Source organism: Stegostoma tigrinum, chromosome 2 (genome assembly GCF_030684315.1).
Source record: "Stegostoma tigrinum isolate sSteTig4 chromosome 2, sSteTig4.hap1, whole genome shotgun sequence".
Lineage (NCBI taxonomy): Eukaryota > Metazoa > Chordata > Chondrichthyes > Orectolobiformes > Stegostomatidae > Stegostoma > Stegostoma tigrinum.
The window spans coordinates 148,311,896-148,339,122 of NC_081355.1; the positions used below are offsets into that span (position 1 = coordinate 148,311,896).

Sequence of the window (27,227 nt, forward strand, 5' to 3'; positions counted from 1 at the left end):
AAGGCTGACATTTCGGTCAGCCTTCTTGCTCCTCTGATGCTGCTCGGCCTGCTGTGTTCATCCAGCTCTACACCTTGTTATCTCGAATTCTCCAGCATCTGCAGTTCCTATTATTTCTGATGCCATTATGATGATATCTGATCGATATTTCTTGGATCGAAAGTAGCTGACAACACAATTTTGAGACACACTAATCTGCTCCTTCATTCAAGCTATTAATACATATGATGAAAAGCTGGTTCACGTGCATCCCAATTGCCAGAGGTTGAACTGATTGGGTGCCAAATGCATGCTCATCTCTCGCAATTACACATTTTAGCTGACTCTTAGAACTGTCATGCGTTTGATATAGGTTTTGCAGGACGTGGAGATCAAATCCTGACTGAAAGCAGACAATAAATCTCTCTGCTTTCCCAGCAGGACACTGTCTGCCCTATCATTGGATTACATTCTCTTATTATTTAAAACTTACTCAAAATTTACAAGTTAAAAGGTGAAAGGCATCATCCAAACAGTTTCATAAAGACACTTTGGAACAAATGTCCAATATCCACAAGTGTACATAGAATTTACATTTTAGGGACAGGCTATAAAAACAGAAATTGCTGGAAAAGCTCAGCAGGTCTGGCAGCATCTGTGGAGAGAAATCAGAGTTAATGTTTTGGGTCCAGTGACCCTTTCTCAGAACTGTGTGTCACTGCACCCAAAATGTTAACTCTAAATTCCATCCACAGATGCTGCCAGACCTGCTGAGCTTTCACAGAAATTGTTTTTTTCGCTTCTACGCATGCTGCGAGTCAGTTCTTTCAGTTTTTATATAGGAACAGACTACTTGGCTAAACTGATCGCTATTGCAAACAAAGCTCCACCGAAAGAAAAGTAGTTATAACTACGAGAAATTAAAAAGATTCCAATAGTTAAGATTTTTTTTCATTACGCAATGCTACTTGTAGGGCTTTTATTTATTGCCTATCCCCAGCTGCCCATGGTGAACTGTTTACAACAGAACGTCAGATTTCCTTTCCTTAAGGACATTCGGAAACCTGATGGGATTTTGCAACACACCCAGTAGTTTTATTATCAGTATTTATGACACTACCACATTATTCCAGATTTTATTAATTCACAATTAAAATTGTCCAGCTCTCAGAGTGGGAGTTGAACATCAGAGCAGACCTCTTATCAATTCAGGAATATTTTCACCTCCATGCTATTGGCATTTTATAATGGGATGGTTTGATTATTGAACAGTTTGGAAGGGCTGTAAATCGTCAGGCTTACATGATCTTCAGTAACATCACATGCAAGTGAAATAACAACATTTCAATATCTTTGCACTAAATTGCTGAAGTTTCAGTACTTGAGTGGCCTTCTTGGCAGAGTTCCATATAACGTTCTCCTCGTCAAGGACCATAATTTCTCCTCGGCCATGACTCATAATGCCCTCAACCTCATCTCCTCCATTTCCAGCACTTCTGCCCTCAAACCAACTTTGCCCCAAAAAGGACAGAATCCCCCGGTCCTCACATAGCACTCCACCAATCTCCTAATCCAACTCATCATCCCTGCCATTTTCGCCACTTACATTCAGACCCCACCACCAAAAAATATTTCCTTCTGTACCCATTTGCTTTGCATAGGGATCACTCACTGATTCCCCTCACCAACTCTTCACTCCCAACCAGCTTCCCCACCACAGCCAGCACATTTCCCTGCAATCGAGGGAAGTGCTACAGCCCTTACACCTCCCCTCACACCTCTGTCCAAGGCCCCAAACAATTATTACAAATCTGATAGGGATTCACCTGTATATCTTATAACCTGGTCTATTGCATCTGTTGCTCAAGATGTAGTCGTCTTTATATCGCAGAGACCAAGCGCAGACTCAGTGACCAACTCGCAGAGCATCTGCTGTCTGTACACACCAATCAACACCACCTTCCAGTTGCCAGCCACTTCAACGCCCTGTCCCATTCCCTCGGTGACATACCCATCACGGGCCGCCTCCACTGTCAAAACGAGGCTATACGTTAACTGGAGGAACAACACTATATTTCGCCTCGGTAGCTTACAACCCAATGGCTTCAACATAGAGTTCATCAGTTTCAAAATCTCCCCACCCCTACCTCATCCCATGTCCAGCCTTCTCTCTCATCCTCGCCTCCTTAACCTGACACAACCTGCCCTTCTTTCTCAACTATCCGCTCCACCCTGTCCATTAACCAATCTCGTCAACTCTGTACCAACATCCAGTTATCCACATCCCACCTACCTTCCCCCAGCCCCAAACGCCTCCATCCATTTCTGAGCTTGCTTCCCTCTCCCCAGTCCTGATGAAGGGTCCACACCCGAAATGTCAACTTTCCTGTTCCTCTGACGCTGTGTGACCTACTGTGCTCCTCCAACTCCACATTTTATCTTCTGGCTCCAGCATCTGCAGTCCTTTCTATCTCAAATAACAGTGATTTACTTTAAGCCTATTTTCATGCTCCTCTCATATCCAGCAATACAATTTCCTTGTTAATAACTTGCCTCGATAGTTACTTACAGTAATGTGATCTGCATCCCAAGCCTTTGTGTGAAAAAAAACTCATTTCAATGTCTGCTCTGAATGGCAGAACATTTTTTTTTAAAATTAGGGTTTTGAAATTTAAAATTACGTATCAAATTTCTCAGGTTGTAGCTGCTATTTCATCTGTTTGTGGAGGATTAGAAAGGATTGCTAAGTACAGCAGTACACAATAGGAAAGTGATTGCCATTAAAATAAAACATGGCATGGGCACGGAGCTATTTAAATTATTCTTGGGATGTGGATGTTGTTGGTTGAGCCAGCATTTATTGCCTTTGGTGGCAAGGAGCTGCTGTATATTTGGCTAGGTATTCCCAGAATGCTGTTCAGGAGTTTCAGGATTCAAATCCATCTGCAGTGAAAAGGTGGCATATTTCCAATTCAGGACGTAAAGTGACTTAGAGAGCAATTTGCAGGTGCTGGTGTTCCCATGTATCTACTGCCCTTGTCTTTCCAAATAATAGCAGTTGTGGGTTTAGATGGTGCTCAGATGCCTTCATGTATCTTGAAGATGGTAGACACTGCTGCTACTGAGCACTGGTGGAGGAAACGAGTGTTTGTGGGCAGAGGGAAGGTCATTGATGAAGCAGCTAAAATTGGTTAGGCCTAGGACACTTCTACAGAAGTTCCTCAAGGTAATTCCCTGGAGCTCAGATGATAGACTTCCAACAACCACAAATGTGTCTGCTAGGACTTCAACCAGTTGAGCCTTTCCCCTAATTACCAGTGACTCTAGTTTTGCTTGTGCCCAACGAAGCCACAGTCAAATACGGCCTAATGTCAAGGTCAGGCACATTCACTGCTGCAATTCAGTTATTTTGTCCATGTTCAAATCGAGGCTGTAATCAGGTCAGGAGTTGAGTCCCAGAGGATTCCAAGCTCAGCGCCAGTGGGTAGGTTGTTGCAAAGCAGGCACTAGTTGATGGCATTGTTTAATGATCTCTTGCATCACTTTGATCATAAAGAGTAAATGATTCAGGAGATAACAGGCCAAGTTGGACTTGTGTGCATATGACAAACCTGGGCAATATTACTCAAGTTCAGAGATAATAGGAACTGCAGATGCTGGAGAATCCCAGGTAACAAGGTGTGGAGCTAGATGAACGCAGCAGGCCAAGCAGCATCTCAGGAGCAGGAAAGCTGACGTTTTGGGCCTAGACCCTTCATTAGAAATTAGAAGTGATTTCTGATTAAGAGTCTAGGCCCAAAACGTCAGCTTTCCTGCTTCCAAGATGCTGCTTGGCCTGCTGCGGTCATCCAGCTCCACACCTTGTTTATTCAAGTTCAGGTGGATATAGTGTTGTGGTTGTACTGGAATAGCTTGGTTGGTGATGCAGTTAGTTCTGGAGTACAGGTCTTCAGTATTATTGCTGGAATGTTGTCAGGCTCCACTGCACAATGTACTCTGGGTGGGCACATAATATCCAGTGCCTCTAGCTATTTTCTTGGCATTATGTGGAGTGAACCGAACTGCTAAGGATACACATGTGTGATGCTAGAGACCTCTGGAGGAGGCAGACAGGGTCATCCACTCAGCATTTCTGACCCAAGATTACTGCAGACACTCTAGCCTTATTTTTCCCACAGCTGTGTTTGCCTCCCCCATAACTGAGTGCAAATATTTGTGGAGCCTCTTCTTCCTGAGAGTTAATAGTCCACCACTATTCATAACTGGATGCGACAGGATTACAATGCTTAGGTCTGATCCACTGGCTGTGAAATCGCTTACCGGCTATCACTTGCTGCCCAATCTGCTTGGAATACAATTAATTCTGTGGTATATTTCACCAGGTTGGCATCTTATTTTTAGGTATGCCTGGTGCTGCTCCTGGCATTGCCTCCAGCAATCTTCATTGAACCGTGGTTGATCCCTTTGCTTGAAGGTAATGGCAGAGTGGGGGATATAGACTGAAGACTGCATTGGAAAACAATTCAGCTGATGGCCCATAGTGCCTAATAGGTCCCTAGGCAAATTGTTAGATCTGTTCGAAATTCATCCCATTTAGTACAATGGTTGTACCACACAAAATGAGGACAGTAAGCTCATTATGAAGATGGGCATTTGATTCGACAAGGACTGGGCAGTGGGCTCTTCTACTTATACTACCATGGAAAGGTGCATCTATCGTATGCACATTGATGAAGCTGAGATCAAGGATTCCCAGGGCATCTCCTTCCAGACTACATGCCACCGTGCCATCACTTGTGCTTGCCTTGGCCTGCCGGGGAGCCAGGACATACCCAGGGGATGGTGGTGTTGCTACCTAGGACAGTGATACTTGTGGAATCATACCTGCCAGACGTCAGGCTGTTTCTTAACTTTTTTTTTGGAAATAGCTCTCCAATTATTGCACAGATGCCAAATGCTGCTAAGGAGGGCTTTCCAGGGTCAACAGTGATGAGTTTGCTGTTATCGTTTCTGGTGCCTAGGACAATGCCAAGGGGTTTGTCTAGTTTCATTCCTCTGTTTGAGACTATTTAGTGGTTTGACAATTGAATGGCTCGCTCAACCACTTCAGAGAATAGTCATGAATCAGCTGCATTGTTGAGAGTCTGGAATTACACGTACACCCGAACAGGCAAGGACAGCCAGTTTCTTTGCTTGAGGACACTGGTGAATGAGATGGGTTACGTAAATTGAAAGTGGTTTAATTGTCATTGTTAGACACTTATTCTAGATTTTTGTTTGCAATTTAAATTCTATCTGCCTTGGTGGGAATGTGAACCTAGGTTTGTAGAATATTAGCTGGGTCCCTGGAATATTAGGTCATTCACCTCTGCAACATCTGCTCCCAGGAGGAGGCATTCCACTCCCATAAATCTCAGATGTCCTCGTTTTTCAAGGACCGCAACTTCCTCCCTGCAGTGGTCGAGAACCCCCTCGACCGTGTCTCCTGCATTTCCCGCAACTCACCCTTCACACCCGTCCCTTCAATAACCACCAAAAGAGAATCCCCCTCATTCTCACATACCACCCCAACCTCCAGATCCAATGCATCATCCTCCGACACTTACGCCATCTGCAATCTGACCCCAAAGACATTTTTCCCTCCCCACCCTTGTCTGCTTTCTGGAGGGACCACTCTCTCCGTGACTCTTGTCTGCTCCACACTCCACTCCAACCCTATCACACCCGGCACTTTCCCCTCCAACCACAGGAAGTGCTACACCTGCCCCCACACCACCTTCCTCATCCCGATCCCAGGGCCCAAGAAGACCTTCCACGTCAAGCTGATGTGCACCTGCACATCTGCCAATGTGGTATACTGCATCTGCTGTACCCATTGTGGCCTCCTCTACATCTGGGAGAGCAAGCGGAGGCTTGGAGACTGCTTTGCAGAACACCTATGCTCGGTCCGCAATAAACAACTACACCTCCCAGTCGCAAACCAATTCAACTCCCCCTCCCATTCCTTAGACGGCATGACCATCTTGGGCCTCCTGCAGTGCCACAACGATACCACCTGAAGGCTGCATGAACAGCAACGCATTCCGCTTGGGAACCCTGCAGCCCAATGGTATCGATGTGGATTTCACAAGCTTCAAAATCTCCCCTCCCCCCACTGCATCCTAAAACCAGCCCAGCTCGTCCCCGCCTTGCTAATCTGTCCTTCCTCTCACCTATCCCCTCCTCCCACCTCAAGCCGCACCTCCATTTCCTTCCTACTATCCTCATCTTGCCCCCTTGATCCGTCCGTCCTCCCCGGACTGACCTGTCCCCTTCATTACCTCCCCACCTATACGCACCTCTACGCCCTGTCAGTCTCCTCTCCACCTATCTTTCCCTCTATCCATCTTCTATCCGCCACCCCCTCTGTCCCAACCTCTCCCTATTTATTTCAGAACCCTCTCTCCCTCCCCCATTTCTGAAGGAGGGTCTCGGCCCAAACTGTCAGCTTTTCTGCTCCTAAGATGCTGCTTGGCCTGCTGTGTTCATCCAGCTCTACACTTTGTTATCTCACACGCATTGTAGTTTGTAACTAAACTAAAAAAAGTACTAATAACTGATGAACTAACTAGCGGTCAGTTATAAAATCTGGATTCCTTCAGTTTTGGAGTCAAAAATCCTGGAACTCTCTCTCGCGTAGCATTGTGGACTTACCTACACAAAATAGGCCTCACTGATTTAAGGAGGTAGTTCACCACAACCTGAAGAGCAACTAGGGACTGGCAATAAATGCTGGCCCAACTAGCAAAGCCCATATCCCATGGCTGGAGTAAAACAAAAAGGCTCTTTGTGGCAAAACTCAATATAGTGTCCAAAATTAGGTGCAACTTTATGATGGGGCAACATTTATTCAGATTGTGCCAAAAATTACACTAACAACTATTTAAGATCAACCATTAGGTTCACTCTGACTCACTCACAGATTTTAGAAGCCACATATATCCATACCAACAACAGGAATTTGTCCAGGCATTATAATTTCTGAACGAAATGAGAGCCTTTGTCCCCCAATATATACCTTGACCTTGTTCTTTCTAATTTAACCATAAACTCTAGGTCAACAGTCCCTTAAATGAACTCTCCATGGCAATGCCTTCACCAGTCCCACTTGTCAACAAAACAGCACCCTGTTTTTCATGCAATATAAATTATTGCTCTGACTGGAAGTTCGTATTCTTGAGTCGACCCTTATGAATGCAAAATAAAAAAGGCATTGACTGCATCTATTTTCTTCAGCATTATAATGTACTACTTGCACATAATATAAAACTGAGCAAAAATCTTTTGACTACAATTCAGTCCCTTATAAAGACAAAGGGATAATGCACCAATCTAATGAAATTTGGCTAACTTTCTAAAATTAAAATAAAACCAAAACAAACAGTTAAAAAGTCATCACAGCAATGAAATCAGCTCCTGAACCATTCGACATGTCACAGTCATTCTTGCTGTTCTGTGTTTATTTGGCTTCCTGCAATAGACTGATACAATAACTATTCAGATATTTAGTTTCCCTGATGTGATAAATTTATATTTACTGTTTTAAGGAAGTGTCACATTAGTAGCAAGAACTACTACTGGCTTGTTAGAGGAAATGAATTTATTCATAAATTATTAACAGCATATAAAATTTTAAAAACTGTCTACATAGTTCAAAATCAATCCTAGGCAAATAGCAATTTGTCTATAAAACGTCACAACAATTTTTCCTCAGGCATTTCAGTGCCAACCTTTCACTAAAAGGTTTTATCTTCAAAGAAACAGAAAATACTCAAGACACTATTTACAAGTAGCCATCTCCTCTATCATTCGCCATTGTCAGTATGTCTCCCTCAGCCACAATCTAAGGCCAATATCCAGTCTCAAAAAGACTGACTTTTTTGCCTGGATCTCATTTGACTGTAGATACAACTTCAGTGTCCTGACTGAGACTGATAATCGACCATGAGGTAGGGAAAGAAAGGAAAGGAAGTGGTGAATCATACATTCAAACCTATCTTTCTGTGATAATGTGGACATGTAGACAGATGAACATGACATACAAAGTCAACTAGGACTTGGCAATGAATGCTGACCTTGTTGATGTATCTAATGCAACACATCAAAAGGTACACTCCCCTCAATTTATTCAGTCACCCAGTATCATTTTAATATTGCCTGGCTTTTCTTTTCTCTATTGCAATCCATGGTGAACCACTCTGTTCCATTTACTCCACCTTCCATCTGAGTGAGACTAAGCTTGTCTTGTTTGATTCAAAACGTAGCTAGAGAACCACTTGCAAGGGATTTCTGATGGATTGTCAGACATTTCCTCGAAATAAATAATGGAGGATTGGAGAAACTGTCTCAGTTCTATAAAATCAGTTCCTGAGCTAGATTCCATCACTCCACCTCGCAATGCTTTCACGTTCAGTTAGATGGTTCACAATTTATGAGGTCAGGTTTAATTCCATGAGTTTCTAACCACTTAACTGCAATTACAGATAACAAGACTGTGCTTTAAGATGGTCGGCCTCCACCCTCATCTTAGCCCATTTGCTGCTGAAACCACATTAATATCAGTTACCATTGTACTCAACTAATCCAAACTCCTAGATAATAAAATGTGAGGCTGGATGAACACAGCAGGCCCAGCAGCATCTCAGGAGCACAAAAGCTGACGTTTTGGGCCTAGACCCTTCATCAGAGTGCTCCTGAGATGCTGCTGGGCCTGCTGTGTTCATCCAGCCTTACATTTTATTATCTTGGATTCTCCAGCATCTGCAGTTCCCATTATCACTAATCCAAACTCCTGTTGACTTTCTGGATTCTGCTCTGCGTAAAACCTGCTTAGCCCAAACTCTATTTGTATCAACCTACTGACCAAATATGGTCACACTCATTTACTGTCACTAGCTCCTCTCGAAGTAACACAAATACTTTAATTTTTTCATCAGTGTTTTCCAAACTCTCCATGGCCTCACCCTTCTCTAAATCCAGCCTCATAGATCTCCTGCATAGCAATGCTCTTCAACATTAACTGTTCCATTGGTGGCCTTGCCTTTAGCTGCCAAGGTCCTAAGATCTGGAATTACCATGCGTAAACTGCCACACTTTTTTTTTTCTTAACACCCTCCTTAATCTATCTCACCCTCTTATCTCTTTGGTCAAGCTTTTGGAATGTACTGTAATATTGTCTCGGTGTTAAGGTTTCCTCTGGGAGGATATTCTTTTTCAGTAAAGGAGATATACAAATACAATTGGTGTTTTCTGGTCATTTTTCATGTTGTCAGCATTTGTGGATTTATTTTCTCCCTCTAGTATAACTTCTCTCACAACCTCATGTAGGGCTTTTACATACAAACGCGAAGGCTTTGAAGACATTGGGAAGCAACGCAGAAAAGGGCATCCAGAACAACTCCCAGTTTAAGGCTGTTAAGAAGCAGTTCAAGAGTCTTGACAAGTAGAGGACCAGAAAGGCAAGGCACTTCATTTGTATATATACACTCTTGAAAATTCTTAGCATTCAGTCTCATTCTCCCTCAAATATCTATCCAATTCTCCTTTATACTCTTTGCTATATAGTTAGCCTCAAATATTACTCGGAAGTTTCGCTTTCTAATTTAGGTTTGCAAGAATATAGTAAAAGTGAATTGTTACATTGTTTACCCAAGGAACCACAGGTGGGATGTGCAGGGGAGACAAACATTCAGCCTATCACACTGACCAGATTCTTCCCTTGAGAAATCCAAACCCAATCTCACTGATGCCCTCTTTCCCCATAACTCCAAATCTTCCTCTTTTTGAAACATTACCCACTAAAAATATCCCATTGTTTGAAGCAAAGCATGTTGTGTTCAGCCAGCCTTTTAAGTTATTAAATTTCCCCATGCACTCCTCCCAGATGAACACTGACAATTTCAAGTTGATGACACCACTAATTCTCCTACAAAAAAGCAATTTATCCCTATCTCATTACCCTTCCAAAATTTTTCAAAACTTCACGATATACATCATAGCTTTCTTCTCAACTGGAATTATTACTTCTGTGGATTTCAAATCCAATCCTTTCATCTCCAAGGGATTGTCACTGCAGTATGTACAATATATAGCACACACTGTAATAACTTGCCAAGATCACATTCATAACATCCACCTCTCTTTCAAACTCTATGGCCAAAATGGACGCAAGTCAAAATGTAACAGAACTGCTTTAATAACAGGTTCCTCTCCAAGGTCTCACAACCTAGAAGCAAAACTCGTTGTCCTGTTGTTAGGTCAATATGAATATCCATATGAAACAGTGAAGTGGGAGCACTATCATGGCAGAAATTACGACAGTTCCAAATGACAGCTGAGTAACCAAATTCCTTGGAAAAACCAGGGAAGGGTAATTAGTGCAAAAATGGAAACTGTTGGAGGTCTGACAGCATCTACAGAGAGAAAGCAGTTTTATCGATTGGAGCCCAGTGAACCTTCTTCAGGGCCATTCTGTAGATAGATCACTGGACTCAACAGTAATTCTGCTTTCTTTCCACAGATGCTGCCAGACCTCCTGAGTTTCTCCAACAGTTTCCATTTTTGTTTCAGATTTCGAGCACCTGTATAATTTTTTTTAAAAAATGTGGCCAATTAATGCATCTTTGCCAGTGCCACCTACATCCAATGACTAGCAATAGCACTCAAGTTTAAGTTGATCATTAGTAAAGTGCTTGGTGTTTAAAGGTTTTAAAAGAAGTTGATTTTCTATCATTGTTTTTGTGAATGTCAAGTAACAAGGCCAGCGCTTCTTCTCCGGATAGAATTTCAGTAATTACAACAAGTACACTGATAATTTAACTAAACAACAAGAAATTAAAATGCACAGGATTGGCAAGTCTAAATATTATAACCTCTTTTGTAAGACTCAAATCTAGTCTTTCACTTGACAAGCCAGTATATGTAGGCTCTGGGTTAAAATAGAACCAAAGCAATTTGGTTGCTTTTAGCTATTAAACCACAAAGAAAATTCAGATTGTTCAATTCCGACATGCAAGTCTGTAACACACGATATTTCACCAGCACGAATAGGCAACAAGGAATTTGAACTCTCTGCGTCAGTGTTACTTTCAGTTGAAATACAAGTTATCAGTACATCACCGACAGCTTTGACAGATGCCTCAGTTTTATGGCGCCCTTAAAGACTGCAATTTCGCAAAGGAAGGGTCTACCAATTTGAGAGAGGGAGGCAAAGTGAACACACATATATATGGTTAGGGAAAAAACTTCAAAGCTCAATGACACTTTTTGATTATTTATTCGTCTAACCAGCAACAGCAGAGACATTGGTTTGCTTCAGCAGGCTATGTTTGACCGAGAGAAACAATGGACATTAAAACTCATGGACGGCTAGAATCTGCCTCAACAGGAGCTTATCATTTTCAGTTTTGTGCTACTAAGTTCCATGTTTTAAGTTCCAAAGAGTAAACATGAAACAAAATGTAGGACCAAAGGGATGAATTGTTTGGAACAAACAAATAATCTTTTAAAGAAAAACTCAAATACATTTAGCCACTTTATGAAATTAATATTGTTGGAATTAGGGTAGCAAAATCATTTGACACCTAAGAGCGAGGCTGTCTTTGCCCTTTTCTGAGCCACTTCAGGCAAAGGTTCGCAGCTCAGGGTTACAAGGCATGTCCAATGGCAGAAGCAGCAAACTTTTGGTGATGGGGGAAAGATTAGAACACTGAGGGAAAATGACTACTTATAGGTGGAGCTATGTTAAAGAAGAGGATTGGTGTTTCCATCAGCACACAAATTAACAATGCAACAGTATTTATGCTACAAATGCTGGAGTCATATAGTGTGGATATGAGCTAACTATGATTAAAAGCAGCTAACGTTATTTGCAGTACATATTTAAGTACTGGTTTCAACTGGGGAAGGGAGCAGGTCTATAGAAGAGAACAGCAGTCTGCGCCTGGGGACTGAAGATTGTGGAAGACCAACCTGCTCCAGCTACAGCCATATGAATATTTAGGAATTAACAACGTGTATTTTTGTTCTCTTGTCAAATTGCTCTTTGGAACCGAAACTGGGAGACTCCTGCTAGGAGCTGAAGAGGAAATTGTAGGATTGAGAGGTATGGAGAAAGGAGCCGAGGAACTGCCCTCAGGAAGATTGCTGCAATTATTGAACAAGCGCCACATTATGTTAATAGCTGTTCTTCTGCAATACTACTTCACTCTGCAAAATGGTTTACCATTTCAACATCCATTCTGTCAGTAAGCCAAGCCAGCTTTTATACCGACTGTCAAGGTTCAAGATGTAGTGGTATTGGTCACCCTGGGTTCAGTCTTACCATCAGCCACTTACGTTTTGGGTCGGATCCATCTGGACTGCTAAATCCAGCGTCCTTCGCTGACACCCACGCAGCAAAACAGTCACTCTCATCTAAAGTAATTGTCAACATCTACCAGAAAGAAACAGAACACAAATTTAGACAACTAATCGCTGCAATGAAAAACTGCACAACTTTACAGCTATCATAGCAGCATTGATAACCACACTCAAGCTTTGCTCTTTATCACTTGTCTAGGTATTTTTACTAATTATGTCCCCTGGTTACATGATTTCTTGGTACTCCATTCCAAGATATTTCTTAATAAACTTCAAAGTAATGACGCCATAACCATTAATCTTAGAGCACCGTGAAAGTCACAATCCAAGAACCTGGAACACGCTGGTAAAACAACATTTACACTGGATATAATTCTGACAAACACTGATTGAATAAACTGAATGCAACTCCGACACATGCAAAACAAATATTGTTTGAATTCCAAGATGACTTAAAGAGTTGGAATTTGTTCTTCAAAATCCAGTGACATGCTTAAGCTTGCACTGGCTGATTACTGATCACTAATTAGGACCTCTTTTGTACGCAAAAGTCCCAACTGTTCCACTTTTCTCTGGGGTACACAGTCAGAGGTGTTGGATACAGAGGAGAGTGTTGGCAGAAGCCACGACAAATACTGCAAATTGCTGAGCCGGGAACCATCGCAAGAAAGGGTTTTTTTGCAGCTCGGGTTTTAGCAAGGTGTGTCAAAGGGTCTGGAAGTAGAACTAATAAATAGGGATTAAACAAGGAGTCAGCTTAAGTTTTAGAAAAGTTGCAATTCTTAAGGCAGCAACTCCGGTGTGATGATCAAGTGTTAAAGGACAGAACCAGCAATGACAAAGTATGACATGAGGCTAGAATCAACTCTCCATGATTGTGATGGAGGAAATCTGGTTGTCCTATTTCCAGAGTCAAAATCATGACAGGACCAATGATCACTTATATGCAATATAGTTCAAATACCAAGTTGCAGCAATATTTCGTTGCTGAATATTTAGTTTACAGCTTGTCTGTAAACTATTTGACTGCTTTCAATAAAATGGATAGTTGCAATAGCGTTATTTTTCCTCAGCCAAGCGTTTCCTCCATTGTCTTCTCACATATTAACCTCCCTGTACATCACTGTTCTAAACCTACCTCCTTTAAAATGTACTGCAAGGGCTTCATTGAACAATTAGACAACAGGGAAATCAATCATCCCCAAATGCACATAACTGTTCTGGGACCAGTACAACCCAGTATTTTGCAGGTTGCTAAACAATCAGATTTTCTTTTTAATAAGAAAGTCACAATTCAGAAGACAGGGTATGAGATATAATTTACAGTCCTGTCTGTCAACGTAGTTGATGAGAAAGCACTTAAAAGGGCAATTGTGTACTTCAGAAAATGTAGGTAATCCGTTCGTCTGGAAAGTCAGACTTTTTAGCTTTTTTTCTAACAAACTGAAAAAAAAAGCAACATTAGAAAAGATTACATTCTGAAAATTAACTAATCAGGCTTTATCACAGATCTGGAGATTGGCACAAAGACAGATTTAGAAAAAAGGTGCCAAACTTTTAAAAAAAAAATGTTTTGTTAAATCACATTTTGATATAATGTTCTTGGACTCTCATACTGTAAATAAGCTGCCACTGTTACATCCTCCTAAAAGTAAGCAATACCAGTTCACATTCTTTAAAATGAAAGCTACATATTACAGTGGCAGGATGTGTACAAGAATGGCCCACACCTACAAACACAAACCATGTATTAAATGTTCCCACATTTCAGCAGCTGAACAGATACAAATTTAGAAACCAATTTTCTAGAAGCTACCCTATTTTGTCACCAATTTCATAAAGGAAGCTTTGGAGGAGGGTGGTGATGGGTGACGTAATCCCAAATTCTAGTAATCTGATCTCGGGGAGACAATTGGCCTAGTGGTATTATCGCTGGACTGTTAATCCAGAGACCCAAATAATGTTCTGGGGACCGGGGTTCAAATCAAGCCAAGGCAGATGGTGGAATTTGAATTCAATAAATATCTGAAATTAACAGTCTAATGACGACCATGAACCCATTGTCGATTGTCAGAAAAATGCATCTGGTTCACTAATGCCCTTTAGGGAAGGAAACTGCCATCCTTACTTGGTCTAGCCTAAATGTGACTCCAGACCCACAGCAACGTGGTTGGCTCTGAACTGCCCACCGGGCAATTAAGAATGCGGCCTGGCTAGCGACACCCTCGTTCCGTAAATGAATAAAGGAAAAATATACAAATAGTGGAAATTCATAGCAGGTTAGATAGTCAGCCTGATATAGATGCGTAAGGGCCAAGTCAGAAAATGATTATCCTGAGCATTTCGTAGATGAAGAAAGATGGAGGAGACTCGACTAATTTTTACTACGAGAAAGATTGATAACAGATTCCTCAACTGAAGATGGGTTGATTAAAACTGGTTTGCCCTATTCTGCTAAAACTAGACTACTACATTCTCTTAAGGCAGCTTACCATTGAGAATTTATTCACCAACATTTACTTATTTCATTTTAAAGATCAATTCTAAATTGCTCCACACCAACTTGGGCACGCCATTACTTCACCGTAAGACACAAAATCCCAGGTTTGCCATGGTGGAAGGACCGGAATCATGATAGTTCCAAGAAAAGGCTTGACCCCTTCACAGGGGAACGCAAGAAAGTCATTAAATGCAGTGCTGTCAGCAGGTCAGCATCACACAATGTGAAAAAATAGTGGAATTCTGAAACAACTGGGGAAAAGAAAGCAGAAGACCAAACTTACCCCTGTTTTTAAGTCCACGGAGAACCAGTTTGGCACATAAACCATTTTGAACCGTTTCTTAATTTCTTCATCAAATTCTACTTTCCCAAGCTCTTCCACCTTGCAAGCCTGAAGGAGAATTTATCAGTTTTATTTCCAATATTCCAATATCTATTTTAATTCACCAGTTACTGCAGTCATTGGAATCTGGTCAATACACTGTATTGAATCACTGTCACTTCTTATTTAAATTCTGGACACAAATCACTCAAGATATCAACTAATATTTTTTTCCTTTTGGAGGATTAGTGACAGTTCTTGGGGTCTCGACGCGAGAGTAGAACGTAACTGCCCAAAATCCAACAATGTCATTTACCCAAAAACTGAAGCATTTTCACACAATATTTTTATTCAAGAAACTGAAACCAATTGTCAGTGTGCGCCTTATGGACCAACAATGGCCCTCCATTGCAGTACCGAAATGAAGTACTACACATTTGGAGGTACTGTCTTTCAGATCAGATGTTAAACAAAGGCCCTGCCTGTGCTCTCAGTGGGAATAAAATATCCCTGAAATAAATAGGGAGAGGAGAAGATGGCTGGAGGAGAAGATAGGTGGAGAGGAGACAGACAAGTTGAAGAGGTGGGGATGGAGCCAGTAAAGTAGAGTGTAGGTGGGGAGGTAGGGAGGAGATAGGTCAGTCCAGGGAGGACGGACAGGTCAAGAGGGCAGGATGACGTTAGGAGGGGGGAAATGGGGGTGCGACTTGGAGGTGGGAGGAAGGGATAGGTGAGAGGAAAGACAGGTTAGGGAGGCGGGGATGAGCTGGGCTGGTTTTGGGATGCAGTAGGGGGAGGGGAGATTTTGAAGCTGGTGAAATCCACACTGATACCATTGGGCTGCAGGGTTCCCAAGCAGAATACAGTTGCTGTTCCTCCAACCTTCGGGTGGCATCGTTGTGGCACTGCAGGAGGCCCAGGGTAGTGTCTCCCTATTTATTTCAGAACCCCCTTCCCCTCCCCCATTTCTGAAGGAGGGTCTGGGCCTGAAACGTCGGCTTTCCTGCTTCTAACATGCTGCTTGGCTGCTGTGCTCATCCAGCTCTACACCTTGTTGCCACTGAGTTTATGTTACTTCTTCCTACTCCTGCTAAAATGATCCCAAGTTGGTGTTTAAACAACAAGGTCCTAGCACTGACAGATATTCAGTGGTATGAGGTCATATGCATGTTACAAAATTTGCAACACAAACAGGGTCTTTGGTCCAAGTGATTGCTGTCAGTGCTTATACTCCATTGGAACTTGACATATATTACTAAATCAGTACAGTAACACAGGGCCAGTGTGAACAGCTTATACACGAAGAGCAAATTAGACCTCTTGAGATTATGGTGTAGAACGTACAAATCATTTTCTTGCAGAATAAAACTGAACATTACCATTGAGCCAGCCGGTGCTGGGTAAGTTGCTGGAAGTGGTTCTGAAAGATAGGATTTAGATGCATTGGAGTGGCAAGGACTGATTTGGGATAGTCAGAGTTTTGTGTGAGGGAATTTGTGTCTCAAACTTGGTTGAGATTTTTAAGTAACCAACCAAAAGGACTAATGACGGCAGAGTGGTAGATGCTGTTGACATGAACTTTAGTAAAGCCTTTGATGAGGTTATGCATGGTAGACTAATCAGTAAAATTAGATCACATGGGATTCAGGGTGAGCTTGCTAACTGTTTATAAAGAGGGTGGTGGAAGAGGGTTGTTGTTTGGGCTGGATGCCTGTGACTAGTGGTGTTCTACAGGGATTAGTACCAGGCCCACATTTTGTTTGTCATTTATATTTGGATGAGAATACAGAAGGCATGGTTTGTTTGTGGAAGGTAAGTTTACAGATGACACCAAAACTAGTGGCACAGTGAAGGAGGTTATCCAAGATTACAAAGAGACCTTGATCAATTAGGTCTATCGGCCGAGGAGGGGCAGATGGAGTTTAATTTGGATAAATACGAAAGATGTGGAGGTTTGGTATCGGACTGTGGGTAGTCACTTTGCCTGACGAAGGAACAGCCCAGTCCAACACCAGCACCTTCACATCTTCTGAAAGCTTGTGGTTTTAAACAAACCTGTTGGACTATAACCTTGTGTCATGTGACTTCTGACCGTGGGCAAATGCAAGGTATCGGATTTTGGAAAAACATAAGGGCAGGACTAAGACAATTAATGTTAGGTCCTGGGTAGTGTTGTAGAACAGTGAAGTGGAGGGGGGGGTTCAGGTACATAATTCTTTGTAATTTACATCACAGGTAGACAGGGTGGTTAAGGTGGCATTTAGCACGCTTGCCTTTATTGTTCAGACCTTTCAGCATAGGAGTTGGGAAGCCTTGTTAAGGTTGCACAGGACATTGTTGAGGCCTCATCTGTAGAGCTATGAACAATTCTGGTCACTTTGCTATTGGAAGGACATTATTAAATTGGAGAGCGTTCAGAAAATATTTACCAGGACGTTGCCAGGAATGGAGGGTTCGTGTCACAAAAAAATCAGATGGATAGACTCGTGATAATGGGAACTGCAGATGCTAGAGAATCCAAGATAATAAAACGGGAGGCTGGATGAACACAGCAGGACCAGCAGCATCTCAGGAGCACAAAAGCTGACGTTTCGGGCCTAGACCCTTCATCAGAGAGGGGGATGGGGTGAGGGTTCTGGAATAAATAGGGAGAGAGGGGGAGGTGGATCGAAGATGGAGAGAAGATAGGTGGGGAGGAGAGTATAGGTGGGGAGGTAGGGAGGGGATAGGTCAGTCCAGGGAAGACGGACAGGTCAAGGAGGTGGGATGAGGTTAGTAGGTAGGAGATGGAGGTGCGGCTTGGGGTGGGAGGAAGGGATGGGTGAGAGGAAGAACAGGTTAGACTGGTTTTGGGATGCAGTGGGTGGAGGGGACGAACTGGGCTGGTTTTGGGATGCGGTGGGGGAAGGGGAGATTTTGAAGCTGGTGAAGTCCACATTGATACCATTGGGCTGCAGGGTTCCCAGGCGGAATATGAGTTGCTGTTCCTGCAACCTTCGGGTGGCATCATTGTGGCACTGCAGGAGGCCCATGATGGACATGTCATCTAAAGAATGGGAGGGGGAGTGAAAATGGTTTGCGACTGGGAGGTGCAGTTGTTTATTGCAAACCGAGCGGACGTGTTCTGCAAAGCGGTCCCCAAGCCTCTGCTTGGTTTCCCCAATGTAGAGGAAGCCACACCGGGTACAGTGGATGCAGTATACCACATTAAGCAGAGGTTCACCTGCACATCTGCAATGTGGAAAGTCATCTTGGAGCCTGGGATAGGGGTGAGGGAGGAGGAGTGGGGGCAAGTGTAGCATTTCCTGCGGTTGCAGGGGAAGGTGCCGGGTGTGATGGGGTTGGAGGGCAGTGTGGAGCGAACAAGGGAGTCACGGAGAGAGTGGTCTCTCCGGAAAGCAGAGAGGGGTGGGGATGGAAAAATGTCTTGGGTGGTGGGGTCGGATTGTAGATGGCGGAAGTGTCGGAGGATGATGCGTTGTATCCGGAGGTTGATGGGGTGGTGTGAGAGAACGAGGGGGATCCTCTTTGGGCGGTTGTGGCGGGGGCGGGGTGTGAGGGATGTGTTGCGGGAGATGCGGTCAAGGCCCTATTCCCAATTCCTCCGCCTCGGCGGCATCTGCTCCCACGGTGAGGCATTCCACTCCCGCACATCCCAGATGTCCAAGTTCTCACACCCGGCACCTTCCCCTGCAACCGCAGGAAATGCTACACTTGCCCCCACTCCTCCGCCCGCACCCCTATCCCAGGCTCCAAGATGACTTTCCACATTAAGCAGAGGTTCACCTGCACATCTGCCAATGTGGTATACTGCATCCACTGTACCCGGTGTGGCTTCCTCTACATTGGGGAAACCAAGCAGAGGCTTGGGGACCGCTTTGCAGAACACCTCCGCTCGGTTTGCGATAAACAACTGCACCTCCCAGTCGCAAACCATTTCCACTCCCCCTCTCATTCTTTAGATGAGATGTCCATCATGGGCCTCCTGCAGTGCCACAATGATGCCACCCGAAGGTTGCAGGAACAGCAACTCATATTCCGCTTGGGAACCCTGCAGCACAATGGTATCAATGTGGACCTCACCAGCTTCAAAATCTCCCCTTCCCCCACCGCATCCCAAAACCAGCCCAGTTCGTCCCCTCCCCCACTGCATCCCAAAACCAGTCCAACCTGTCTCTGCCTCCCTAACCTCTTCTTCCTCTCACCCATCCCTTCCTCTCACCCCAAGCTGCACCTCCATCTCCTACCTACTAACCTCATCCCACCTCCTTGACCTGTCAGTCTTCCCTGGACTGACCTATCCCCTCCCTACATCCCCACCTATACTCTCCTCCCCACCTATCTTCTTTTCTCTCCATCTTCGGTCCGCCTCCCCCTCTCTCCCTATTTATTCCAAAACCCTCACCCCATCCCCCTCTCTGATGAAGGGTCTAGGCCCGAAACGTCAGCTTTTGTGCTCCTGAGATGCTGCTTGGCCTGCTGTGTTCATCCAGCCTCACATTTTATTATCATAGATGGATAGACTCGGGCTTTTTTCACTGGAGTATAGGAGGTTGAGGGGTGGATGACCTTCGAGGTTTACAAAATTATGAGGGGTATTGAAAGGTGAATATCAAGTGCCTTTTCCCTAGATTGATGTGGCAGGGTGGGGGGTCAAAACTAGGAGACATAATTTTAAGGTGAGAGAGAGGAGAATGTTTTAAAATAAAAAAAAGGACATTGGGGCAAATGGCAACTTTTTTTTTGCAGAGTGGTTCATGTTTGGAATGAACGGCCAGGGGATGTGGTGGATGGAGGTACAGTTCCTGCATTTAGGAGACTTTTAGGTAAGTACATGAACAGGAAAAGTCTGGAGGGATTTGGGCCAAATGCAGGCAAGGAAGACTAGTTTAGTTTGGGAACATGGTTGGTGTAAACTAGTTGGACTGAGGGGTCCGTTTCCAAGCTGTGACTATGACATTTCTGCCATAACCAAACTAATATGAATCACTCCAAGATGAGTCATGCCATGCGGCAAGAAAAGCCACCAGCCTGTTTAAAACAGAATATTTTTAAAGCTTCATTCACTTGAAATTAATACATCATTTAATTCTGATGCCTCTTTTCCCCCCAGGGGAATGCCTGGCTTTTCGTCCAAAAGATCAGTTGACAACAAGCAGAAGGAACAGTAAAAGCTCAAATTATGATTGAAGTATTCAGGTCGTAAGACAGGTTGTGTTCAAACGGCAAATGTTAGTGACTCAAAGACAACCAGTTTAACAAGTTTGGAGTGCAGACTGTGTCAGGGAACAGCTCAAGCAGAAAATAGATTATTTTTGAGTGGCTAAACTCATTTTACATTCAGTTCATTTACGTAACTCGTCCATGTCATGTTTCACAGTGCGAGTCACCAACCTTTAACAAATTATAAAATGGATTTTAAGGCAGCATAGGAATTAATGTCCATTCTAACACTGAACTAAGTCGTGCTGTTGCAATGCAGATCAGGTCAATGAAAGCCCATTATGAACCGTTTCAATTTTCTTCATTCGGGAGGAAGATCATTTCGTAATCTGTTCTTCAGATAAAGACAAGTTACGAACACCCTCTGAGCAATTCTCCAGTTTAAATTTGGACTCACCTTCAATACATCCCAGAATGCCACAATGTTGTTTGTATCTTTGGTCACGATGTGTCTCTTGTCATTCAGTATATGACACTGGATGATACTGGCACCCCCTAGAGGATTGAGAGAAGCAATACTTCACTGCTGAGGTTAACTTGTGCGATCATAATTCTTTTTTAAAGAAAACTTCATTATGAAAGGGTAGAGCTGCGATTTGACCCAACAGATCATGCAACTGTTTATTCTCCAAGTGAGTCCTTCTTGAAGTCTTTCTGGGCAAACTTAGAAAAGTCTTCCCCTGTATTTGCAAATTTGCAATTGTAATGATATAAAATTGGCAAAAAAACATTGAGGGTTGTGCATATTTTTCAAAATTAGACATCTTGGCATTTGATTGGAGGTAGACACAATTAAGTTGACTAGTTCAGTACTGATTCTCTTTTGTTGCTGTTAAACTTATTCAATTTTATTGTGTTCTCAATATTTTCCACTTCTCTCTTTTTCATCTGTTAGTTGCATTCTTGATCAATACATTTTACATTCTGACCTTCCTGAAAAACAAAATTTGCTTTCAATTTTCATCTCCTCTCAATACTTTGGATATCACTTCCATAGGTGCTGGAACAGACTGACCTTCCTTCTCTCATCAACTGTCTGCCACAAATAACTCCACAAATAAGAATGTTGCAGTCAACTGCAGAAATCCTACAGCTAATGCCAAGGATGAGCAAAATTGTACTAGTTTGTAACTGCCAACTATTATAAAGTATTTTATTTATGCACAAAGATAAAAGTTGGACACTTTTTACAACAATAGATAAATTCAAGTGCTAGAACTCTCGTGCCTGCACAATGGATGTAACCAAATCAAATATATACCAAGGCAGGAAGAAAGCTGAACAAATAAGTTTCCTCTCAAGCTACACTAAATGTCAGCAACACCATTTGTCAACTGAAGTCATGTTAACTATGGCTGGTTTTCCAACACAGTCCATAACCTACGACAATGATCTTTGGGTAAGGATCTTCAGAAACTGCACAGTTAATTTGTCTCAAGTCCAGTATGACTTCTTCAGGAGTACTTCACATCAGGCTCCAAACATTAACTCTGCTACTCTCTGCACAGATGCTAACAGACCAAGTTTCTCCAGCACACACGGTTATTATTATAAGCTTGGGTATGTGCTCTGTTGGAGACCAATCTTAGAAGTTAAAGATGATAGAAATTAGGTCTCTTTCTCCCGTCATCCACACATCTTATCACAGAATCTCAACTGTTACAGCCTTGCGGCAGCTTCTCCTACGTGTCCCAATGAACCTGCACATTCTTTTTAAATAACCAATTGACTTCTATGCTGAAAGCCTTGGTTGCACCTCTTGCCAGTATAGACAATAATTCCTAATTGACCTCAGGACTTTTAGTGTTGTAAACAGGCAAGATATAGCTACTGCTGATTTAAACAGTAATAATTCTTTTCTTGTTTTGACCAAGCATTATAGGTTTGGCTTGGAGATGTTTCAGGTGGTGTACTCCAGCATAAAACCTAACATCCAGCTTTATCCTGTTCACTGGTATATCAAATCTGAGCCTAAAAGATGGGTTAATTTTATAGCCTGTAAGCATATTCAGTTGGCTTTTGGGGGCAGATATGGACTATCTGGAAAGAGATGCTCCTGCTGATAGCAGAAGTTTAAGTACAAACAATTTTAAAGAATGCCCATACTATTCTGTAGGTGCACATATGACAGCAGGGTAAATTAACAAATAGGAGGAAGTGCTAGTGGATTGTCCAAGAGTGAGAAAACCGTCCGTAACTTTTATCACACACGTTCCAGAAACTAACATCTGACCACATCCACTTTAAAAAAGTAGAATCTTTCCAGCTTAATAACACAACCAGGCTTCACCCTGCCTCAGTTCATCTTCTGCTAAAACTCATCACTTGTTTGTAACCTCTGGATGTTTCTATTCTAACAGTCTCCTATCCAACCTTCTAGCTTCAATTCTGCAGAAACTCCTGCTAATACAAAACTCTGCTGCTTGTGTCCTAACTTACATCATGTCACATTTACCTTACCTCACTGTCGATTAACATTGACTCCTAACTCAATGATACCTCATTATAAATCCTGTTTTCAAACTCCTCCCATGTTTCGTTCTTTCCCATTTTAATAATCTCTAAAATCCATTCAAGTTTTTGTTAACACTACAATCAAGTAAATCAGCATCCTCCTGACTGGTCTCCCATGTGGTGGGACAAATGGCCTGTTCCTGCACTATAGTGTTCTACAAACTTGAAATCATCCACCCGCATCTTTAACTTGTAGGAAGTCCCATTTCTGCATCACAACTGGCTTCCCTGATCTACATATCCTGGTCAAGTAGAAGTGGATTTTAAAATTTTCACTTAAAAACAACCAGAACAGTTGCAGGTGCTGTAAATCAGAAACACAAACAAATTGCTGGAAAAGCTCAGCAGGCCTGGCAGCATCTGTGGAGAGAGATAATGGGAACTGCAGATGCTGGAGAATCCAAGATAACAAAGTGTGAGGCTGGATGAACACAGCAGGCCAAGCAGCATCTCAGGAGCACAAAAGCTGACGCTTCGGGCCTAGGCCCTTCATCAGAGAGGATCAGCTCTCTGATGAAGGGTCTAGGCCCAAAACGTCAGCTTTTGTGCTCCTGAGATGCTGCCTGGCCTGCTGTGTTCATCCAGCATCTGTGGAGAACTGTTTTGAGGAAGGGTCACTCAACCTGAAAACTTAACACTGCTTTCTCTCCACAGATGCTGCCAGACCTGCTGTGCTTTTCCAGCAATTTCTGTTTTTATTTGAAATTTTCTTGCTCCCAAAATGGCTTCTCCCCTACAAATCTCCCCAGCATCATAACCCTCTAGGATAACAAGGCTCCTCAGATTCAGGCCTCTTGCATGTTTCCAATTTTAAGTGCGCCATCATTGGTGTTGTACCTTCAGTTGCTAGGCCCTCCCTCCCATGCTTCTTCACCATTCTCCTGTAAGGCACATTAAAACTGAACGGCGACCATGTCTGCAGTCATCTAACCTGACATGTCCCTTGGGAGCTCAGTATCACTCGTTGTTTTATAATGCTCCTGTGAAGCACTTTGGAATGTCTTGTTGCATTAGGAGGTGCTACACAATTTTTTTTTCCCCCCAACATTAAGACCTCTATACTCCCTCAATGGAGACATCTTATACAGGGCCATCTCAAATATTCTATCATTGATGGCAGCGCTTTCAGTTTCCCAGATCTGAAACCTCTACACGTCATGTAGGAAGGTAAACCTCTAAAATGTACTTCTTTCACCACACTTTCCTATCCTAATATTATGTTGCACATCACCATGTCAAACTTTTCTCCTGTAGATTGTTTTGTGACATTTTAATATGTCAAAACAAGTTACAAGTACAAGTTGGTTATTGTTTGGTGCTTTGATGCTTTGTTGTTTGGAGAATAAGCAATGTTTTTGTGAAAGTTTTAGAATTTCTTACAGCTAAGTATCATTGAATGGGTTACACAGGAAGATTCATTGTAAAGTTCACCTGAAAACTAGCGACATGAATTACTTCTTTTGGCACGCAGGCATGAATACAAGTTCTCTGCTTTGGTTCACCTTTCAGTTAGTTGACATTCTTAACCACTTGTACCATAAATAATCTTGTCTCTTTCTGTCTCTGCATAATATCAAATCAGTATATAAATCTAAAAGTTTTCTAATCACAAAGGTCTAACAATGCAATATTTAAGAGTCCTTTGGAGCGGTAGCAGAAAATGATAGAGATTCCAATTGATTTGGAGTGTGATAAAAACTAGGGTTCCCAGGCAAGCTGTCCCACTTTTGGCAACTGCAAGGATGCTGGCTTTGATTATTAAATGACTATGTCTAAATATGGAAGCCGCCTCTCTTGTGAAAACAAACAGAAAAATTTCCAGAGGAAGCCCCCCCCAAAACAAAAAAAATTCTCCAAGTTTTACGAGGTCAGGATAACTTTCTGTTTGAGAGCATTGACTACGACATTTTCAAAACAGGCAAACCCTTTAGTGGGCAGTTTCTTTGGAACAATGTAGCTGGGAAACAGAGTAGAGTGTGACTGGCACAATGAATCATTGAGATAAATAGCAAACGATTTTGCTTCATTAAAAGCCAAGAAAAGTTCAATTATTGAAGATGATACACTTGATATCATCACTACAGAGACTGAAAAATACAAAGAACAGTACTAAACAAGTACAGGCCCTTTGGGCCATCAAGCCTGCATTAACAACACCTTTCTAAACTATAAACCTTTTGCCTCTAACAGTCTGTATTTCACTATTCCCTGCCTATTTGTGTACCTTTAATAAATTCTTATCAAATTTGGATTAAGCCACTTTTTTTGGAATAGTTTTCAGGGAAATCCCTACTTTCTCCAATTTCCCCAGATATGTACAGTTTTGTTCTTAATAAAACAAAAAAAGCATTGCACTACAGTGTTTCAACTAGGTCTCAAAAAAACCCAGAAAACATGTCCACAGCAGTTTGTTACTCATTTGTAAGTTATTTCAAGCTACTTTAAAAAATTGTTCAGTTCTGTTTATCATGCACTGACAGAATTCTACTTATGGCTTGCTGGATTTATTCATCGAGTAGTTCAGTTGCACTAATTTAGATAGCTGTAGTTTTGGTACCAGTAAGATGGTTGAATTCAGCTGAGGCAACCGCACTAACAGAATTGATCCTGATGTCACTGAAGGGAACGCTACAGCCAAGTTTGGCACTTCTGATGGCTACACATCAGTTGACTGAAGTGGTTTCTCTAATTACTATGCAGCAAACCATGACGGAAACAAATAAGTGGGCACCGAGTGAATGAAACTTTGGACAGACTACGGAAATGCTAATCTTATTAGAATTTAACTGCTGTGCAAGCGATTGTTTTGTCAAAATGTCAACTTTAAAAACAAATGAAGTCTTTAAATGTTATTTTAAAATTCTTCCATGGATGTCAGCACCACTTGCAAAAGCAGAGCACTTGCTGCACATCCTAACCTGCTTTTCAGAAAGTGGCAGCTAGTTGCCTTCTTGAGCTACTACACCTTATCTGGTGGTGGTTAACCCAAAAATGCTCAACTCTTGAAAACAATGTAACGTGTCACACCAAAGGTTGCCTGAACACAGACTTAATCCATCAAATCGCCAAACAGAAAAATGAGATATCAATTGTAATGCACAGCTGTGGAGGCCACATGAGCAAAAGTCAAAACGAGTACTGTAATGCAACATTGAACTTCAAGTGGTCCTCTAACCACATATCGTCTCTTACTCTTCCACCGTTGCATAGTACTGAATCTCAACTTAACATGGAGCCCACAGGCACAACAAAACAGGTCTACAGAATACCCAAGGCAGAAGTTTAAGTGACCTCAAGTCATGGTCTGATTGACATGAGCGCAAGATTTAGCTTTTCAGAGATTTAAAACAATTAACATTGCTGCTATAGAGATTAGATACCATCTGGTTTCACATAAAGGTACATCAAAAACTGTTCTGGTTTTCTCCAAAACAGTTCACGATTTAGTTTATTTTCTACTTGTGGACATGCAATCAAACATTTGTGTGCACTGTGGCTACAGCTGGACATAGTTCACAATAAATATATAATTATTTTACCCAACTGTGTCTAGATATATGTATATTACTTCATGTTAATGCAAATGATAAGATACATAAAATGACCAACTATACTAGGAAGTTATGAACAGGTATAATTAATACATAAAATTCAGGTAAAACCATGGGCACAATAAAGTGAAAAATGTCATTTCATACCCTTCATTTGCTGGGCTTTAATATTCTTCTGTTGACTTGTTATTGCAATTTTAATATCCTTATCATTCACTCCCCATAAAAAGGAAGGAGGGAATGTCATTGAGAAATAAACAATAAGAAAAAGATCTAACAATTTATTGAAAGTCCTAAAAATACCAAATAACTCAGCTGACATTCCAGAGAAGCGTTGAGCTGCTGGTGGTGCCTTTTTTCACAATCCATTCACGGGATGTGGGTGTCGCTGGCCTGGCCAGCATTTATTCCCACAGGGTAGTTAAGAATCATCCACATTGTTGTGTGTTTGGAGTTGTATGCAGGCTAGGCCAGGTAAGGGTGGCATATTGCCTTCCCTAAGTGACATTAGTGCATGAGATGGGCTTTTACGACATTTGACAATAGCTACATGGTCAACATGAGGCTAGCTCCTTATCCTATTTTTTTTTAAATGGAGTTCAAATTTTATCATTTGCTATTGTGAGTTTTGGCCCTATATTCCTGGAAAATTCTGGGTTTATGGTTTACTGCGCTGGTGATACCACCACTGTGCCAATGCCTACTCTTTTGAAAGAGACATTTTGAATGCTGTCACTTT

General features: G+C 42.2%; 1 protein-coding gene across 1 annotated transcript in view; it reads right to left on the reverse strand.

The window, feature by feature from the left end:
• Positions 1–27,227, reverse strand: part of LOC125447596 (WD repeat-containing protein 48) — a 101,897-nt gene that overhangs the window by 18,336 nt on the left and 56,334 nt on the right. The window contains exons 11-13 of the mRNA XM_048522140.2: positions 20,821–20,918; positions 15,162–15,269; positions 12,355–12,451 (exon numbers count right to left, since the gene is read on the reverse strand). Of these exons, the coding sequence (XP_048378097.1) occupies positions 12,355–12,451; positions 15,162–15,269; positions 20,821–20,918 (303 nt within the window). The remainder of the gene's footprint in view (positions 1–12,354; positions 12,452–15,161; positions 15,270–20,820; positions 20,919–27,227) is intronic.